This window comes from Anser cygnoides, chromosome 4 (assembly GCF_040182565.1).
Source record: "Anser cygnoides isolate HZ-2024a breed goose chromosome 4, Taihu_goose_T2T_genome, whole genome shotgun sequence".
Classification (NCBI taxonomy): Eukaryota; Metazoa; Chordata; class Aves; order Anseriformes; family Anatidae; genus Anser; species Anser cygnoides.
Window position 1 is genome coordinate 70,963,983 of NC_089876.1, and position 19,058 is coordinate 70,983,040.

The 19,058-nt window shown below is 43.6% G+C and overlaps 1 protein-coding gene across 2 annotated transcripts in view; it reads left to right on the top strand.

Moving 5' to 3' along the window:
* Window positions 1-18,651, top strand: part of GRID2 (glutamate ionotropic receptor delta type subunit 2) — an 807,057-nt gene extending 788,406 nt beyond the window's left edge. For both annotated transcript variants that reach the window (XM_066996365.1, XM_066996366.1), the window contains 2 exons: window positions 11,827-12,067; window positions 15,946-18,651. In XM_066996365.1, coding sequence (XP_066852466.1) covers window positions 11,827-12,067; window positions 15,946-16,368 — 664 coding nt within the window. In that variant the 3' untranslated portion in view covers window positions 16,369-18,651. The remainder of the gene's footprint in view (window positions 1-11,826; window positions 12,068-15,945) is intronic.
* The last annotated feature ends 407 nt before the right edge of the window (window positions 18,652-19,058 follow it).

Genomic DNA, 19,058 nt, shown 5'->3' on the forward strand with positions numbered 1-19,058 from the left:
GAGGACCAAAGCTGGCCCAGCAGGTAGGGCAGGTAGGAGCACTGGCTCTCTGTACCAATGCCCTGGTGCTCCAGGTCCTCAGGAGCCACGTCCCACATAACCGTGGCCCAGGAGGGCCGGCTGGAACAGCCAAGGCTGCCAGGGAGCAGAGAGGCCATGCAGAGCAGGAAGACAAGGGAGAGCCCCGGGCTGAGCATTTTGCTGCTCCTTCTCTGGGCTCGACCTCTGGCCGTCACCAGCAGCACCGCTGTCTGCACGCTGAGTGGGTGATGGTGCCAGCAGCCGCACGGTGCTGTCACCGATGGCCCTGTGATGTCACAAGGCCTTCGTGGGGCACCCAGCAAGAGGGGAAGGTCCTGGGAGGGAGGCAGGGCCCGGGGAACTGAATTTCTCAGCCGGCCACTCCCACAGCCATCCCCCGCTCTGGGTCTGCCTCAGCACTGGGGCCTGGTTCGGAGCCCTGGGGGCAGGGACTGTGCTCCAAAATGCTCAGTGAGGAGGAGCTGTGCCAGTGCAGGGGTGTTGCCTGGGCCCCCTGGACCCATGCTCGTCCTTCGATGCTGTTCATATGGGCTGTGGGGCAGCTGTGGCATTGCCCGCAGCACAGGTGGGGTGCTCAGGGGCTTTGGTGGCACAGGCAGGAGCAGATTGCGGGCCCAGCTGGGGTCCTCTGGGGTTGGAGTGGCTGCAGGGCCTGCTGTGGGAGATGGGTCTGCGTTGAGTGCAGCTCGGTAGGCGTAGGCCAAACCCAAGCATGTTTCAGTGCTTTGTGTCTCTTGGGAATTGCCAGTGTGCTGGCTAATATGTGCAGATGGCCAAGAAGACCAACAGCTTCTTGGTTTGTATCAGAAGCGGCGTTGGCAGCAGGCCCAGGGAAGTGATTGTCCCCCTGTACTTGGCTCTGGCTCTTGGTTGCACCTCACTCTGTGTTCGGCTTTGGGCCCCTCACTACAAGAAAGACATTGAGGTGCTGGAGCGTGTCCAAAGAAGGACCATGAAGCTGGTGAAGGGTCTAGAGAGCAAGTCCTGTGAGAAGAGGCTGAGGGAACTGGGCTTATTTAGCCAAAAGAAAAGAAGGCTCAGGGGAGGCCTTATCACTCCTTATAGCTACCCCAAAGGAGGTTGTAGGGAGGTGGGGGGTCGGTCTCTTCTCCCAGGCACGAAGTGACAGGACAAGAAGAAATGGCCTCAGGTGGCATCAGGGGAGGTTGAGGCGGGATATTAGGAAACACTTCTTCACTGAAAGGGTTGTGTGGCATTAGAACAGGCTGACCAGGGAAGTTGTTGCGACGCCATCCCTGAGATATTTAAATGATATGTAGATGTGGTGTTTAGCAACATGGTTTAGTGGTAGACTCGGCAGTACGAGGTTAAAGGTTGGAACTGGTGGTATTAGAGGTCATTTGCTCCTCTGTGGGGAGAAGGCAAACCCACTTTTGGGACTGCTTTTGTTCAAGGACTCGGGCGCACTTGGTGGCTCCTGCAGGACAATGGGGAACTGTGGTGTTTACCTTGAGGGAATTTCATGCTGGGGATAAGATAATCCATGATCTGAGTGACAGGCTGTGGCTGGAGGCTGTAATTGTATGTCAGGGTGTGCCTGAGTCTTCTGTCGGTATCCGACAGCAGCAGCGAGGGGTATGCCTGTGGGAGGTGTGCCGAGACTGAAGAGCTGCTCAGCTAGGTAGCGGAGCTTCGGGAGGAGGTGAGCAGGCTCAGGAGCATAAGGGAGTCAGAGTGGGAAATTGGGTGGTGGAGGTGTACTTTACCCTCTCTGAGACAGACTCATGAGCCTGCCAGAGCACACGTGTCTCCTGCTACGCAGAAGACAAAAGTTCCCTCATCCTGCCAGGCAGTAGGAGGAGACCTAGGCCAAGGAGGGGAATGGAGGCAGGTTCCTGTTCGGGGTGGTAGGCGAGCCCTGTCCCTGCCTGCCTCACCTTCCCATCTACCCTTATACAACAGGTATGAGGGTCTAGAACACGACAGTCAGAACGAAAGCCTGTCCCAGTTGGAGAGGGTGCCTAAGGCAAGGCAAGGCAACCTACCCCCTGCATTGCTACATCTTCTGTCAAGAAAGAAAGAAGGGTTGTCGTCATGGGGAACTCCCTTCTGAAAGGGACAGAGGGCCCAGTATGCCGACCGGACCCAACCCACAGAGAAGTCTGCTGCCTCCATGGGGCTTGGGTGAGAGACTTTGCTAAGAAAGTCACGGGCCTGATACAGCCCACCAGCTACTACCCGCTACTGGTCTTTCAGTCTGGTAACGACGAGGTAGCAACGAGAAGTCCAAGAGCGATCAAAAGCGACTTTAGGGCTTTAGGGTGACTAGTTAAAGGTTCAGGGGCACAGGCTGTGTTTGCCTCTGTCCTTCCGATGGGTATCGACGTTGACAAGCAGACTTATCAATACGTGGCTTCAGGACTGGTGCAACCGACAGAACTTTGGGTTTGCTGATCATGGGAGGGTCTACGTGACACCGGGCCTGCTGGCACCAGATGGGATGTGCCTCTCTCAGAGAGGGATAAGGATTTTTGCTCAGGAGTTGGCAGGGCTGATAGATAGGGTTTTAAAACTAGAGTCGAAGGGGGAAAGGGATAAAACCAGGCACGCTGGTGATGAGCTAAGGGATGGTGCACTAGAATCAGAGGGACCGTGTGCTAGTGAGGTCCTTCAGTCAGCTCCACAAGGTGCTGCGTGTAGGGAGGCGCATTTGAAGTGCTTCTACACAAACACACGCAGTATGAGGAATAAAATGGATGAGCTAGAAGTCTTGGCCCAGTCCCACAGCTACGACATCATCGGCATAAGCGAAACCTGGTGGGATGAGTCCTGTGGCTGGTGTGTTGCAATAGATGGTTAAAGGCTCTTCAGGAGGGACAGGCAGGGTAGGCGAGGTGGGGGGATAGCAATGTATGTGAAGCAGGGGCTGGACTGTGTGGAACTTCAAGTTGGTGATGGCAAAGTTGAGAGCCTCTGGGTAAGGATTAAGGGATGAACAAATAAAGGGGATGTTGTTGTGGGAGTCTATTACAGACCACCTGGCCAGGATGACAACGCCGATGAATTATTCTTTGCAGAACTAAGAGATGCCTTGAGATCAACTCCCTTTGTCCTTATGGGGGACTTCAACTTGCCAGACGTCAACTGAGATCACCACACAGCTGACACGAGCAAGTCCAGGAGGTTCATAAAGCATCTAGATGATAACTTCTTGGTGCAGGTGCTAAGGGAGCCAACTAGGAAAGGTGCCCTCCTTGATCTGTTGCTTGAGAACAGAGAGGGTCTTGTGGGGGACATGGCAATTGGCGTCTATCTCAGTCATAGTGACCATGAAGTGGTTGAGTTTAAAATTTATGGTGACAGAAGGAAAACTGCCGCCAAAACTTCAGCCCTGGGTACGGGGAAAGCAGACTTCAGGCTGCTCAAGGAACTAGTCAGCAAGGTCCCCTGGGAAACTGCTTTTGAAGGCATTGGCATCCATCAGTGCTGGTCAATCTTTAAGCACAGCCTCCTAAAAGCACAAGATCAGGCAATTCCAAAATATCGGAAGTCAGGCAGACGGGGCAGAAGGACGGCCTGGCTGACCAGGGATCTCCTACTGGAGCTTAGGTGAAAAAAGAAAGTGTACGGCTGCTGGAAGGAGGGTCAGGCGATGTGGAAGGAATACAGGGATGCTATTCGTGTTTGTAGGGAGAAAATTCGTGTGGCCAAAGCCCAACTAGAGTTGAAGCTGGCCATGTCTGTGGGAGACAATAAAAAAGGCTTTTTTAGATATGTGAACAGGAAAAGGAGAACCAAAGAAAACATAGGTCCGCTATTTGATGGGGAAGGTCTGCTCACAGACAATGACACAGGCAAAGCAGAGACGTTTAACGCCTTCTTCACCTCTGTCTTCAACACTGATGATGGGCTTCGGGACCCAGGGTGCCCTGAGCTGGAGGACCATGACGGTGGGAATTACAAACTCTCTACTGACCCTGAACGTGTGTGGGATTTGCTGCTCCACCTGGATCCATACAAGTCCATGGGTCTGGATGGGATTCATCCCAGGGTGCTTAAAGAGCTGGCTGACATCATCGCAGGACCTCTCTCAATTATTCAACAATCTTGGGAATCTGGAGAGGTCCCAGTAGACTGGAAGCTGGCAAACGTGCCAGTTTTCAAGAAGGGCAAGAAAGAAGACCCTAGCAATTACAGGCCTGTCAGTTACACGTCAGTGCCTGGTAAAATTATGGAGAAGATGATCCTTGAAGTTATTGAAGCGCACCTGGGGGACAATGCAGTCATTGGTTCCAGCCAACATGGGTTCATGAAGGGTAGGTCCCGCCTAACAAATTTGATTTCCTTTTATGTTAAGATCACCCATATAGTCAATCAAGGGAAACCAGCTGATGTGATCTTTTTGGACTTCAGCAAAACTTTTGACATGGTTTCCCATAGGATCCTACTGGACAAAATGTCCAGCATACAGCTAAACAAAAACATCATACGATGGGTGAGCAATTGGCTGACGGGCAGGGCTCAAAGAGTTGTGGTAAATGGGGCCACATCTGGCTGGCGGAAGGTCACTAGTGGAGTCCCTCAAGGCTCCATTTTAGGGCCAGTCCTCTTCAATGTTTCTATAAACAATTTGGATGTAGGACTAGAAGGTGTTTTGAGCAAATTTGCTGATGACACCAAACTTGGAGGAGTTGTAGACTTGGCTGAGGGTGGAAAGGCCTTGCAGAGAGATCTGGACAGATTGGAGAGCTCGGCGATCACCAGCCACATGAAGTTTAACAAAAGCAAGTGCCAGGTCCTGCACCTGGGATGGGGCAACCCTGGCTATACGTACAGACTGGGTGACGAGACACTGGAGAGCAGCCCCCCAGAGAGGGATCTGGGGGTTGTGGTTGACAGCAAGTTGAATATGAGCCAGCAGTGTGCCCTGGCAGCCAGGAGGGCCAACCGTACCCTGGGGTGCACCAAGCACGGCATTGCTAGTCGGTCAAGGGAAGTGATTGTCCTGCTCTGCTCTGCACTGGTGCGGCCTCACCTCGAGCACTGTGTGCAGTTCTGGGCACCTCAGTACAAAAAGGACATTAAACTGTTGGAGAGTGTCCAGAGGAGGGTGACGAAGATGGTGAAGGGCCTAGAGGGGAAGTCATATGAGGAGCGGCTGAGGTCACTGGGCCTGTTCAGCCTGGAGAAGAGGAGGCTGAGGGGGGACCTCATCGCAGTCTACAACTTCCTTGCAAGGGGGAGTGGAGGGGCAGGGGACCTATTCTCCGTAAACACCAGTGATAGGACCCGCGGGAACAGTGTTAAGCTGAGGCAGGGGAAGTTTAGGCTGGACATCAGGAAGAGGTTCTTCACTGAGAGGGTGGTCGCACACCTGAACAGGCTCCCCAGTGAAGTAGTCACTGAACCAAGCCTGTCTGAATTTAAGAAGCGTTTGGGCTGTGCACTTAGTCACATGGTCTAAAATTTTGGGTAGACCTGTGCGGTGCCAGGAGTTGGACTTGATGATCCTTATGGGTCCCTTCCAACTCGGGATATTCTATGATTCTATGGTGGCACGGCATGATTTGCCGTAAGGAATTAATTTGGTGTTTACCATAATAGCATTAAGCTTAATAAACTAATGATATTTGTGTATCTGTCTTTAGGTGTTCGGTTGTCATTTAGGATTTATAAATAGGTATTAGTTCTTTTATCACTGCTTTCTCCCGAACAGGCAACACATGGAAAGGTCTGTATGGTGAAAGGCCAGTAAAACACACCTAATTTTTTTTTAATAATAAAAGTAAGCAAATTATCTTGAAGGATCGGAGACTTTCTTTATCAGTTTCTGAACTGTTAGCATTTAATATAGCCACATGACCTGAATAAAACTATTGTAGAACAGTTCTTATGAAGTTCTACCACAGTTGTGTAATAAGTATAGTTAGTATCTCATTTCTTATTACTGCAGGTGCTGTTTCACTTCAGTTTAGCATTCTGTATTTGGGAGAGTGTTTGTGCAAGTTTAACAGATTTAAGTAAAAACAAGTTCACTAATTTGAACAAAGTGATACTAATTTATGGGATCCGAGTCACGAGTGCTGCCTATTCTGAAGCTAATGGTCAATTGCTGAGCAAAACCAGAAGGTCAGCTGTTTTCTCTCCTACAATTGCTCGATATGCAAATCCTTAATGCTGAACACCAGGTCTGTTTTACCACAGCTGTTTCTATTGTATATAGAAAGTGAGAGGTTTATCCTGTTTTCTGCCAGCTGACTTCCCAGTGACAGCAGTGGGACGCTGAGGGCTGCTGAAGGGCAGGTGTAAAGGTGGCTGCCTGCCCTCCTTCGTGGGGCATGAGTCAGTAGGGTTTTGATCTCCTTGCAGTCCCTGCCAGAAAGCAGGCTTCACAGCTGGGCCCAAGGGCATTCTTTTACTGGGTCAAGTGGTAGGAGCTGGTGGAGAGGGAGTGTGGCTTCATCTAATCTGGCAGCCTGAGCTGCATTTGGCTAGTGTGAAAAACTACCTCTCCTGCAGCCTGTGATTGGTAGCTCATTAAAATGCTGGCTTAAAAATAAAATAAAATCAGAAAAACAAGAACTGTTTTTTCAAAAGGAGCATTTCTTGTTTACAGTTATTAAGACCTGTAGTCAACAGAAGGACTGGAATAGCAGTGATCTCTGTCTTTCAAGGTGTTTCATTCATCTTGCATGCTCTCCTAGTATCACCTCAGCCTGCTCAGGAGTGGGCATGAGCACTGCTCTGCTCTTTGTTTCACCCCAGGACATTGGTTTCTGCACTACACCTTCCTACACTTGCTCCATCTCTGTTTTTCAGCGATCAGGTACCCCTTTTAATTCTAGGCTTAGGTCTAGAGGTGGTTAACTGGGTAGTGCAGCTGTGGCTGGGCAGGCAGCTATTTTAGGATGAGCTAAAAAGTTAGGATTTTTTGTTTGTTTGTTTTCTTATCCCTTTATTCTGTGCATTTGGGCAAGACAAAAATCACACACAAATGTTCACCTACTGCATATAAATACAAATAAATCCTTCACTCTCCTCAGCAGCTTGGGCAGCAGGGAAATGACAATATTTGTTGGTTCTTAGGATAGCATTGAAGTTAAGGCTTTGTGCATCAATGTGCATCCCTTGCAAGGCCACAATGATGAGGCCAGAATAATGAAATTTCATCTTATCTCAGCAAGACAAGAGGGGAACTTAATTCTGCAAAGACTTAGCACCAGATGTTCTTTAGAAAAGCTATGGTATGAGGCTTTTGCCCAAAGAGTTTGACTCCCTGCTAGCTGCTGAAGAAGTTACTGGAGCTAATACCTCCTGGTGCAGGAAGCTGGTATTTAGTAACCCTTCCTATCTCAGACCATGAGCTGGTATTTCAGGCTGTAAATGGCCTTCCATGTCTTTTGCTTGCTACTTCTAACTCAGAATAAACCAGCAAACTCAAAAAACAGCATTGTCACAGATGTCTCCATTTTGTAGCACTTGTGAAGCGTTTGTGATACATTGCTCTCATAATAAGTTTCATTTCTGGGGGTATTTTGGAGGAGTAATCACATCTAACTGCCAGCAGCAAGGTATGTGGTTACTGAGCTGAATTCAGCTCTAGTCTCATTGTTTCAGTAGGAAAGGATTTTTTCCTATCAGTGTCAGATTTGGAAACCACATTCAGTTTAGTTTTGTGTGCTTATATCCACTAGACATCAATCAGCACTGTGAATTCATAGAATCACAGAGTGGTTTGGGTTCATCGTTTGGTTTTGGTTCAAATGAAAGTATATGCAGACATTCCCTTTTTCATTATTATTATTATTATTATTATTATTTTGCAGTTTAATAACTTTACCTCATTGCCTTGAAAAATGTTACTATAACAATTCGCCTGCTAGAGAAATATATATTATAACCCACGCTCTATCCATAAGCAAGTTTTAAAGGTCATGGTTTTTTTCAGACAAATGAGATTATTTCAATATACGGGCTCCTTGCATAACCTTAAGGCTATGGTATTTTGAAACAGCAGGAAGTCACGCACCCTACTTCTTTCCACCCCTCTTACTACTGACTCACACGCTGCAATGCCAGTCCATGCTGCAGGTTCAAAGGAGCCAAAAAAGTCAAGGAAACGTTCAGTTGTGAGACATTTGGTCTTGTGAAGAGAGGACCTGCTGAACGTTATCATAGCATTTAGCGTATCGTTATCATTCATAGCATTTAGTTAATGCATTATTATTTTAGTCAGTTATTAAATTTGAAAATCAAATACCAAACTGATTATAGCGTCTGCTACCCAACAGGTATCTGATTAGATTGTGTGAGGGCACCCAGCAGGAGCTGCAGCACAGGCACGTGTTTTTATGGCAAGACTGCCATCGTGTGGGAAGTTCTTGCAGCATGCAAGTGTAACGGTGCCTACCTGCTGCATGCTTCCAAGAAATTTTCCTTCCTAATGTCATTCTTCATGGAATTTCAATAAAAGTACAGTTTTCATTTCTGAAAACGTGCTACAAAAAGAGTGATTTCCCTAACGGGGAAAACCTGGGTAGTGCTAAAACTTCCTAGTGTTAACTATTGTCTTGGTTCCACTAACAATTGAATTCAGAAACAAAGTATTTCCTAAGTCTGATAGAACCAGGGTCTCTCTTTTTTTTTTTTTTTTTCCTGCATGAAGTTAATATAGTTGAATATTCATGCTCTCATCATTTCTCCTGCTATGTAGTTTATATCTCAACATCTGTTTTCAGTTGCGGTTTTACAAGGCTTCATTATAAACTTTCAATTTCTTAAGCTTTTCCATGTAATTATTTAATTACTGTCCCTGGATTTTTTTTGTTTTGTTTTTTGTTTTGTGTTTTTTTTTATGTTTTCCTTTAAATAATTGAACTTATATGTTACATCCATAACGAAAATTGACGATAATTACCAGGAGTACAATTAGGAATAAATCTCTGTTAAGGAACAAGCTAAAGTTCAGTGTTTTATGCAAATGCCTATTGTTGAAAAGATGTCTTGTGTAATCAGAAATTATACTGACAAGTGAAGAATCATTTAATTAATGAGAATAGAGCAATCATTTGGATGGTTCATTCTATTACTGACTGAATAAAAGAGAGAAAATAGCCCTGCTCAGGGATTAGAGCTGCTGCTGAAAGAAAGGGAAAAAAAATACAGAATGTTGTTCTGTTATTGCCTTATGTAGATAGTATAGTAATTCCTAAATAGAAATATATATATATATGCCAAATTAATCTTCTATTACTTTGTAAGAACTTATAGAAAAGGGTTCTGTTTGTCAGAAACGATGACTGTCTGCTTCCTGTGCTAACTTAAATACCTGGGCTGAAATATTCCCATAAATCCTAATGTAGGATGCAAGGGGAGTGACAACTGGCATTACAGTGAGTTTTGTCTATAAGCACTGCATGCCATAAAGGAGACCAGCATGTGGCTCACGTTTACAGTCACAGAGGAGTAGTTTTGGTAACAAGGGACCTCCAGAGGTCTCTAGCCCAGAACTCTGTTTGAAGCAGGTCCAGTTATGTCAGGTTGCTCAGGCTTCCTTGCCCCGTGGACCTTCGAATATGACTAGGGATAATATGATCAAAACTGTTCCAGTGTTTGACCTCTCTTTTTGTACGAACTTTTTTTTTTTTTTTAAATCTAGTTGGAACTGCTTGTGCTCAGGCGTGTCCCTGTTGCCTCTCCCCTTGTCACCACTCACCTCTGAGAAGGATCTGGCTGCAGCTTCCCTACGCTCTGCCCATAGGTAGCTGCAGGCAGCAAGAATGAACGAGCATGTGTTTGGGCCTTGTCCCTTCAAAGCTTCTGTTACGTGGCTGTCATACAGCATCTAATCTGTCCCTTGAAGCAGAACGGAGAGTCTTCCAGTCCTTGGCTGATCCCTGCCTCCTTTGGAAGCTCCAGGATGGGACTTCTCCAGGTTGGCTTTGGGTTTCTGGGCTGTTCAAAAGCCCATACAACTCTCACCTTGTTCTCCAGTCTCCAGGGCTTGGGCCCTTCAGCAGTGTACTGCCAGCAGGCACTGCACACAACTTGTCCTGCTTCTTATAAACACAAAGTTACTTGAACAAGGTGCTTTTGGCACCTCTGGTTCTCAGGACCCTAGAAAGGCACCGTTCCCTTTGGTACAGCACAGAGATGGACAAGCAGCTCACCCTGAACTGGCTGGGCTCTCAGTCATGGGACATACTCCTAGGCAGGATGAAAAAACTCACTCCAGAGCTGTGCTGGGGTTTAAACACAGCTGCGTGAAGTCTCCCACTCCTGGTAGGACCACAGTGTAAGCATTCAGACATTTGGATGTGCCATAACAAATCTGAAGTCTTTATTAACAAGCCCACATGTTCAAACGGAAGGAAAGATTGAATGATGTCTGTATAGAGCAGTTGTTATTTTTACTTCCGAGGTGCATTTCAATTCCCTTTTGCAATACTGTATTTTTCTGAGGTTGAGGAAGACCACTGCACTGATCAGTTATGGCAGCCATCAGTCAGTGGGACAGCCTCTCCTCTGGTGTGGTACAGTTTCTGGTAGGAGCATCCCAGAACTCTGCTGGATTGTGTGCACTTGGATTTTTTGCATGCTGCGTCAAATGATTGCACAAGTGATTGTTTGCTTTCCAACACTGAAATGAAAAGCAAATTTATTACATGAAGGAAAATATTCATTTTGTTTTACTCTTTTTAAATGTAATGATTTATTTATTTATTTATTTATTTTTTTAATTTTGAGTAACCAGAAGCATCCAGCTGCTACTCTAGGCACTTCTGGATGTTTTTAGAGATCTCTCGTTAAGGATTTATTGAGATTAACAAATTAAACAAATATGAAAATCTTCCAAGCACAGTTTTCGTTTCTCAAACCACTCACCCCCAAGGAAGTCTAGCAAAATATGTAGGCCTTGCAATCTGCCCAGCAAATATTCAGCAGCAGGCTGGGTGTGTGGGTGCAAGGATGAGTTCCACAGCAATGAGCCTTCCCATGGAAATTGCTTGCCAACAGATTGCATACTCCTGTCGAGCAAGATTAGTTTAGGTCTTCGCTGAGTGCAACTAATGTGATACTGCTCTACACTCTTTCCAAAGCAGCAGGTAGGTAATCAGATAATGATCAGTTTACAATAAGATAACGTATCCTGCAGTATATCTGAACTGTATTTTCCCCGAGGGAATGGCTTGAAGCTGTGACAGGGGCCGTTCAGGCTGGGTATCAGGAAAAGGTTCTTCACCGAGAGGGTGGTCAGGCTCCCCAGGGAAGTGGTCATGGCACTGAGCCTGCCAGAATTCATGAATTGTTTGGACAGTGCTCTTAGACACATGGTCTGATTTGTTCATATATTTTGGGGTGGTCCTTTGTGGACCCAGGAGTTGGACTTGATGATCCTTGTGGGTCTCTTCCAACTTGGATATTCTATGATTCTATGAAATATCTCTTCTCCAACTATTAAAATGCAAAATACATATTTTCAAATATCTCACACACAACAAAAGATTGCTATGGTCTGTAGTAAAAGCCAGTTAAGAAAATAAAATGTACTAACTAAAGCATTTTCACTAAGGTTCTAAAAAGAATGAGAGACTTGTGGGTGCTTTTGTGCATCTAGAGGGGAGCATGGATGTCCATATGCTCAGTCTTACAGGCAACCTCATATTCAAGCTTTCTTTTCTGCTAACTCAGTCTGTCTGGATTCCTCAGCAGCTTGGCCTTCCCAGACGTACAGGAGGGTTGCAAGTAGTCGGGTTACAGCTTTGTGCCCTCACACTAGGTGCCACCCCAGTGTAACCCCTGACTCTGTGGTTTCTCCTCTAGGATTTTGGAGCTGCAGCAGAACGGCGACATGGACATACTGAAGCATAAGTGGTGGCCAAAGAACGGTCAATGTGATCTTTACTCATCTGTGGATACCAAACAGAAAGGAGGCGCCCTGGACATAAAAAGCTTTGCAGGTGTTTTCTGCATCCTTGCAGCTGGGATTGTCCTATCCTGTTTCATTGCAATGTTGGAAACATGGTGGAATAAAAGGAAAGGCTCCCGGGTTCCGTCAAAAGAGGTATTAGACCCTCCGTTTCTCGTGGGAAATTTTCATGCACCCTAAAGATTATTGCCTTGAATTTGGATTATTGCCTTTAGAGAGGGTGGGGGAAAAATCAGAAAATAGTCCTTAACTTCCTAATTTTTAAGGTAAACGTTCCTCAAAATCTCTTTAGGTATTCTTTCTAGAGAAACTTGAAGGAAAAAAAATGTATATTGGTGATGTATAAATATTCTGAGTAAAACACAACCTTTACTAGTAGAATAATACATTATTAGTACATCAACATTTGGTGCATTATTCCCATTGGTGAGAGCTAATCCTCACCAGTAAGTTCAGAGGCTTCTTGTCTTTTTCTTGCAAAATATATCCCCTAAGCTCGATGGCTGAGTCTTTCAAAATAGACTTTCAGAGCTTAGCCCTTTAATCAGCAGTTAGCTTCTTAAATAAGCTTGTCCTGATTTTCAGAACTGTTAACCTCTTGGGACTTCCACAAACTTCAGTTCTCATTATTTAACCTGAAGTCCGAGGAAGCAAGAGTTCTTTAGATTTTTCAGATTCAGGCCAGACTTGTTTCTGAAATCTATTACAGACTTGTTTTAGAAAATCTTGGACAGAGAGTGGGGGACGTGTGTCATTTCACACCAGAGATGAGTTTGGTTTCACACCTGCATGTGTAATGCACTCCTTCCCGTGGCAATCCACCTGTTGTTTTACCAGCCATTTCCACTAGCAAAAAATAAAAGTTATTAAAGTATACTTGGCAGAGATGCCCAAAGGTGAACCTAAATATGAGCTATAATATAGTGCTATCAATTATAGCTATTTTGTGTAGCTTAGATGCTTGTTGTGGGGTATTCCTGTTAATTTGCGTGCAGTGGTCTCACCTTCTCTGCAGTTTCTCCATTGTGTTTATTCCTGCTAATCTAATGCTGTGTAATCAGGCAGGACTAATTATGCTACCTAATTAGACAGCATTGGCACTGATATTAGAATACTTTTAATCTTTTCTTGCCTGCTTTAATTCCCAAGCTTTTTCTGTTAAAGATCTGGACCAGACCGTTATTAAAAACAAAAAGAATCTCTAGTCCTTTAATTGGCTTTCTCAGGAATGGGAACCATCTAGTTTCAACTGGTAAATTATCAAAAAACTAAAATTTACAATACTGCTGTTTACCCAGACTTTCAGAATGTCATACTTCATATTTATTTGGTGCAAAACATAATAATTAATATCAAAGGAAAAGGAAAAAAAAAAACTGATATTTTATATAATTATAAGATGTCCCATTTAAATTTCTCAAATGGTGTAATTTGGCCTCCTTGATCTTTGCCACGTATTCATCAGCTTAGCTTTTAAAATTGTATCTCAAAGCTCCACTGAAAAGCTTGGCTCAAAAAAAATAATTTAACATGGACATATGTGCTGAATGCCCCCGCTACCCTGGATGTGGGGGTCATTCAGCAAAGAAATACATCTTAACTAACTTTCTTAAAATTCATTTTAGCTTCCATGAAATCCATTGGCTCTTCCAGGCCACTAGTCCCGAATCGGGGGTCAGATTGGGCCAGTTTGTGGTCAGCAAGCCAACCCTTTTTCCTGGTGGCTGCCATCTTGTGCTCCAGAATGCAAGCATTTATACTGAAAAAAAATTGTCTTATGGTTGCGAAGATAACATTTCAGTTGCGTACCAGAAGTAATCCATTCAATGATGTCTGCCTGAGTCTGCAGACAGCCTTAAACGGTAGCTCTGAGAGAAGTATGAACTGCCCCAGTAATCTCAATGGGATGTTGACTCTGAAGCCTGATGATAATTTAAATGTGAAAACTGCTGAATATTTCACTACTGATCACACAAGAGAGAAGAGGAAAGATCATATTATGGAGATGTGCACAATCTTACTGTGAGTGGGTCTCATTTTGGTGTATCGATTGGGTGGAGATCGGGTTGTGGGCTAAGCATGGGAGAATATCACCGCTTATATATTTTTACTGGTCTGACCCTAGCCCCAAATGCATCTCAGTAAGAGAAGAATGAGGAATATTCTGAATAACTTACAGAGGCTCAGAAGTAATTAAATTCAAATTGGCATTTGAAATTACGGTGTTTGTATGCTTTTCAAAATTATAAAATAATAATAATATATAAAAATAAGGACTGTCCCTTAGAGACATAGTCATGACTTGCATGTGCTGACGGAGCCTCTGTATATTTCTTTAGATGCCCACGTGGCCCCAGTTCTTCTGCATCCATATGTAGCTCCAAAGATTTTAGGAGAGAGCTTTTGGTGAATGCGTTTGGTTTTGGTGTCACCTGTGTGGTTGTTATGTGCATCCATGTCTATGTCCACATGTGAATAAACTATAGACAGAAAGCTAAGCCAGAGAAACTAGCACTGCATTTTTTCCCTCCCATGATGAGCTCAAAGCCTCTGTGATCAGATTTGTTTCCAAAGCCATCATCCAGACCCTGGGAGAGCCCTGTTGCCCGTTCCCCACCCCTTTCCCCCCCCAGTTTGTCTCCCTGTCCCTGCCCTTGGAGGGTAAGATCCCAGAGGGGAGCTGGTCCCTCACTCTCCCTTGAGTCGGGCTTTGTATTCGGTGTGGTACCAGTGCAAATATTTGGTGATCCGTTTTGCTAAGCAGATGAACTCCTGCAGTTTGTTCTAGGTGGACTTTTTCAGAGTGCTTGACTTCATCCCTAGACAAAGGAGGGACCTAAAGCCCATTCTGTATACTAGGAGTTTTGCGATCGATTCAATGAGCTCTGGATCAAGCCAGTCATTGAATTGCAGTAATCGAGTCTGGAAGTCATCAGTGCACATCTATCGGCCGCCCTATTGTCCTCTGTGAGGTCCTAGAGTGTGAGATATTTCTAGTGGCCTGGAAGAGCCAGTAGATTTCACAGAGATTAAGGTAAATGTTCAGGTTAGTTGGAACCGATTTTTGTTCTGAATGAGCTGCGCTACCTAGACTGAGGGAATATCCCTTATATGTGTATACGTAATGCCACTTTGAATTAAGCTTTGCAGTTCAGTAGAAATATATATGTACAATACAGGTGATTTACTGGGTCACCCAGGACGTTCTCCTCTTTTTTTAATTCTCATGCATTTAAATTCTCAATTATAACGAACAAGCCTCTTCAATTGAGTTCTCTTGGGGGAGAGATTTAAGAAGGAAAAAGGAGAGAGGTAAGAGAGGAGTGATGCTGTATTATAATGAATACACCAGGCCGCCTTCTCACCCACAGCAGCATAATTCCATCTGAATTGATGGCATTGCTTCTTTGTAGGTAAGGAGAGAATTAATCCCTTCTTTGGCATCACAATTTAAAATTATCTGGTGTACTTCTTCCTGCGTGATGTCAATGAGTCACCAGTGCTTGGATTTGGGTCTGGAAGTTCAGCTTTTCTGCACCACAATTTGTAATTTAAAAGCAAAAATCAATCTGAGAAGTTTTTAGCCCTTCCTTAAGCCCTGAGAGAATGAACGCTGATGAAGACGGCAGTCTGGTCCTTGAGAGCCTCCCATTTTGACACTGAAATGTAGCCATCACTGCAGCGTTTAAGAGCTGGCATTAACCCAGACATCTGAGATGAAGCTCTATTTTCACTGTACAAAGAAAGCTGCTGGTAGCACTTGGAGTTTTGTCATTCATATTCAGGGCTTGAAGGTAGCTGTGGAAGAAGGGTCTGCCTGGGTTTGTTTTAGCCCATCCAGCTTCGGGAGGTGGGGGTGTTTGCTGGTGGTGTTAGAGCTGTCCACAGCTAAGATGAAGCTTTAGTAAGTGTGTATTGTGTTTACCGAGCGGTTCTGATTGCACTGTGAAACTTCAATCCTGCAAAAGAGATGGCAGTAGTGAGTGGTACATCTTGTTCTTCTCCTTCCCCAGGATGACAAGGAAATCGATCTGGAGCACCTCCACAGGCGCGTGAACAGCCTCTGCACAGATGACGACAGTCCCCATAAACAGTTCTCCACGTCGTCGATTGACTTGACCCCGCTGGACATTGACACTTTGCCCACCCGTCAAGCACTGGAGCAAATCAGTGACTTCAGAAACACTCACATCACAACAACCACCTTCATACCAGAACAGATCCAGACGCTGAGCCGCACACTGTCTGCTAAGGCCGCTTCTGGCTTCTCCTTCGGCAACGTACCTGAGCACCGAACTGGCCCCTTCAGGCACAGGGCACCTAACGGTGGCTTTTTCAGAAGCCCCATCAAAACAATGTCATCCATCCCTTACCAACCAACTCCTACTCTGGGGCTGAATCTCGGTAGTGATCCAGACCGAGGCACCTCCATATGAGCATCAGACCAAGTTTCTTCACTCTTTCTTTTTTAGGACTCCCTTTGCAAGGAGCAGCTGTAATATTGTGGGACTAACATGGATGTAACCTTTTTATTTTTTTCCTTTTTGTTTGTTTGTTTGTTTTTGTTTTTGCTTTTGAGGGTTTTTTAATTTGTTTGTTTCCTTTGTTTTCTTTTTTTTTTTCCTTTATTTTATTTAAGAAAAGAATCAGGATTATTCGTAACAACTCTTCCTCTTCTCTGCTTTCTCCGCCTGGTCTCCTCCTCTTTCTCCCTTTATTATCTTTACTACTTGAGTCACTTATTCTTTGGTTTATCACCACATTAGGTTTCGGTTACTTCAGGCTTTTCATATACTTAAATATAGAAAACGTGTAGTGATTAATGCATAAAAAACCCTGAGGATTACTTTAAAGAAGGGCATTCGCTCCTCCTCCTGCACCGCCTTTTTTTACTATAATTGCAATAACTTAAGTCCTTTACATGTATTCTGCTGCATCCGGTCAGTGCTCCACTGCTGTGTGTCCTTTTAACTGTGGACCAAAGGCAAACCCTGCGATTTAAAAGAAAAATAAAAAAAAGTATAAAAAAAGGCAAAAAAAAGACAAAAATTAAAAAAAAAAAAGTTAAAAGACCTTTCAGGCCCCATAATACAAGAATGCAATTTTGTAGGATTACAAAAAGCCATTACTATGCCAGTAAAGACTACAGTTAAATCTACTTTTGCACTGCAACAGTGCATATGACCTTTATGTGATTGTACAGTGTTAAAAGTTTTTCTTATGTACAGTAAACTGTATCATATGGCAGAAGCCTCTGTTGTGTTAAATAAATTAGTATCTCATACATATATATATATACATATATACACACAGGTATGTATATATATATACATGTATATATAGCTATAAAATGGCAGCCGTTGCTATTGCAATTCATTTAATAAAGCTTTAGTAAAAATGTGTTGTATACAGGAAAGATGTACAGTGCAGGGGGTCTTTTCATTTAGAAAAGACAGGTTGCTTTAATGTTATTCTGACTTGCGTTGTTTGCCAACAGAGCATATTTTATACTTTTTTATTAGAACATCCAGGACAATTTAATGTTTGTACCTAGATGTAACGCGTTTGATTAGGTTTTGCATTGGCTATTGAGCATTCTATAAGACTAACCTTGATAATTTTACTTTACATTAATTAAAATGGAACACTCTCTTAGGTATACCACACTCGTGAGCAACTAATACAGCTCTGGAGAAGTTTAAACTTAGATCAAAGGTTAATAAATTATTTTCTAAGTCAGTACAGTTGATCGATATAATAATGGTGTTAGTGGAGAAAAAGCCCTTGAGAAATACTGATGTGGCCTTAATTATAATTACATATTGTTTGAAGGGGAAAAATATATATGAACAGGCGCTCATTTTAACCCTTTGTGTGTTAAGTTAGATTTAGAGGAGCTACATACTTTTTACATTAGTGCCAACTGTATAGAACAAGAGAAAGAACAGCAGTGAGAGCAGAATCAGTGCCTGTTTTGGCACCAGCTTTTTAAAGTAACACTGTTACCTGTTAGAAATGTAGGAAGAGCTTTCAATTTGTAATCCTTAAAACTAAAGATGCAGTTAAGTAGAAAGCAAGCAGTTTATCCTGTGAGGTTTCATTTTTGTTTGTTTTGTTTTATTATTTTTTTTTGGTTTGGTTTGGTTTTTAATGCAACCGTACACTTATTTTAACCTAACTCATTCTTTGGCTAGGATTAATATGAATCAGCCTATGTGATTTGCTTTAGGATAAATTAAAAGGTATATTCTTCAAATCTATTCTATTTTGACGCTAATTCTGTTCTGGGGGAGCATCTTGTACTGTCACTGTTTTTTGTACTAAATCTTCAAATATTGTCTACTGTGTAAGGCAGAACAAATTCTTATTGTGCAAAAGGCCATTTTGTTTCCAGGGTAGCAAGTGTCTAAAAGCATGCACAACTTGCTTCCCCCTTGTAACATTCATGAACTCATCCACACCTCTGAGCAAAAATTAAAATAAAAAAAAAAAGAAAATTTCTTTCCAACAAGCTACATAGGGACATACCAGATGTTGCAGTGATTTTAGCTATAAAAAAAAAAATGTTAACCATGTACGATATTTAAAATAGGCCTATTTTGATGTGTTGCCTATTATACAGATACACAAAACACTTTTTGGAGGCCTCAGTTACAAGTGGCAGAGCTTTCTGTGTATAATTTGTCTAAATAATTTGTCTAATAAAATTGTTTTCTAAACTTGCGTTTTCTCCTGCTTAAATGCTGAGTACTGTGAGATTTTCCATCTGTGGCAGGTGTCTGCCCCTGAATGTTTTTGCCATACCAGAAATTGCTGCACAATTCACTGGCTGGAAAAATAAATAAATAAATAAAGATTTAAAAAGAAAGAAAGAAAAAAAACACCCACATCGACTACAAACAGCTTTTACAGCAAGTTACACCACCATCGCCATCTATTCGTCTCATTATTTCCTGTGTAGTGAGCACATGAAAATCACCAAGATCTGTGTTAATTACACTTGAAATTGGAATTCAGAAACGTAGCATCATAGAGAATGATTTTAGAATTCATTGGCACAGACGTGTAAGGGACATGATTTTTGGAAATACTGCGCCTTATCTCTGTCCTTTTTGGTGTAATCTAA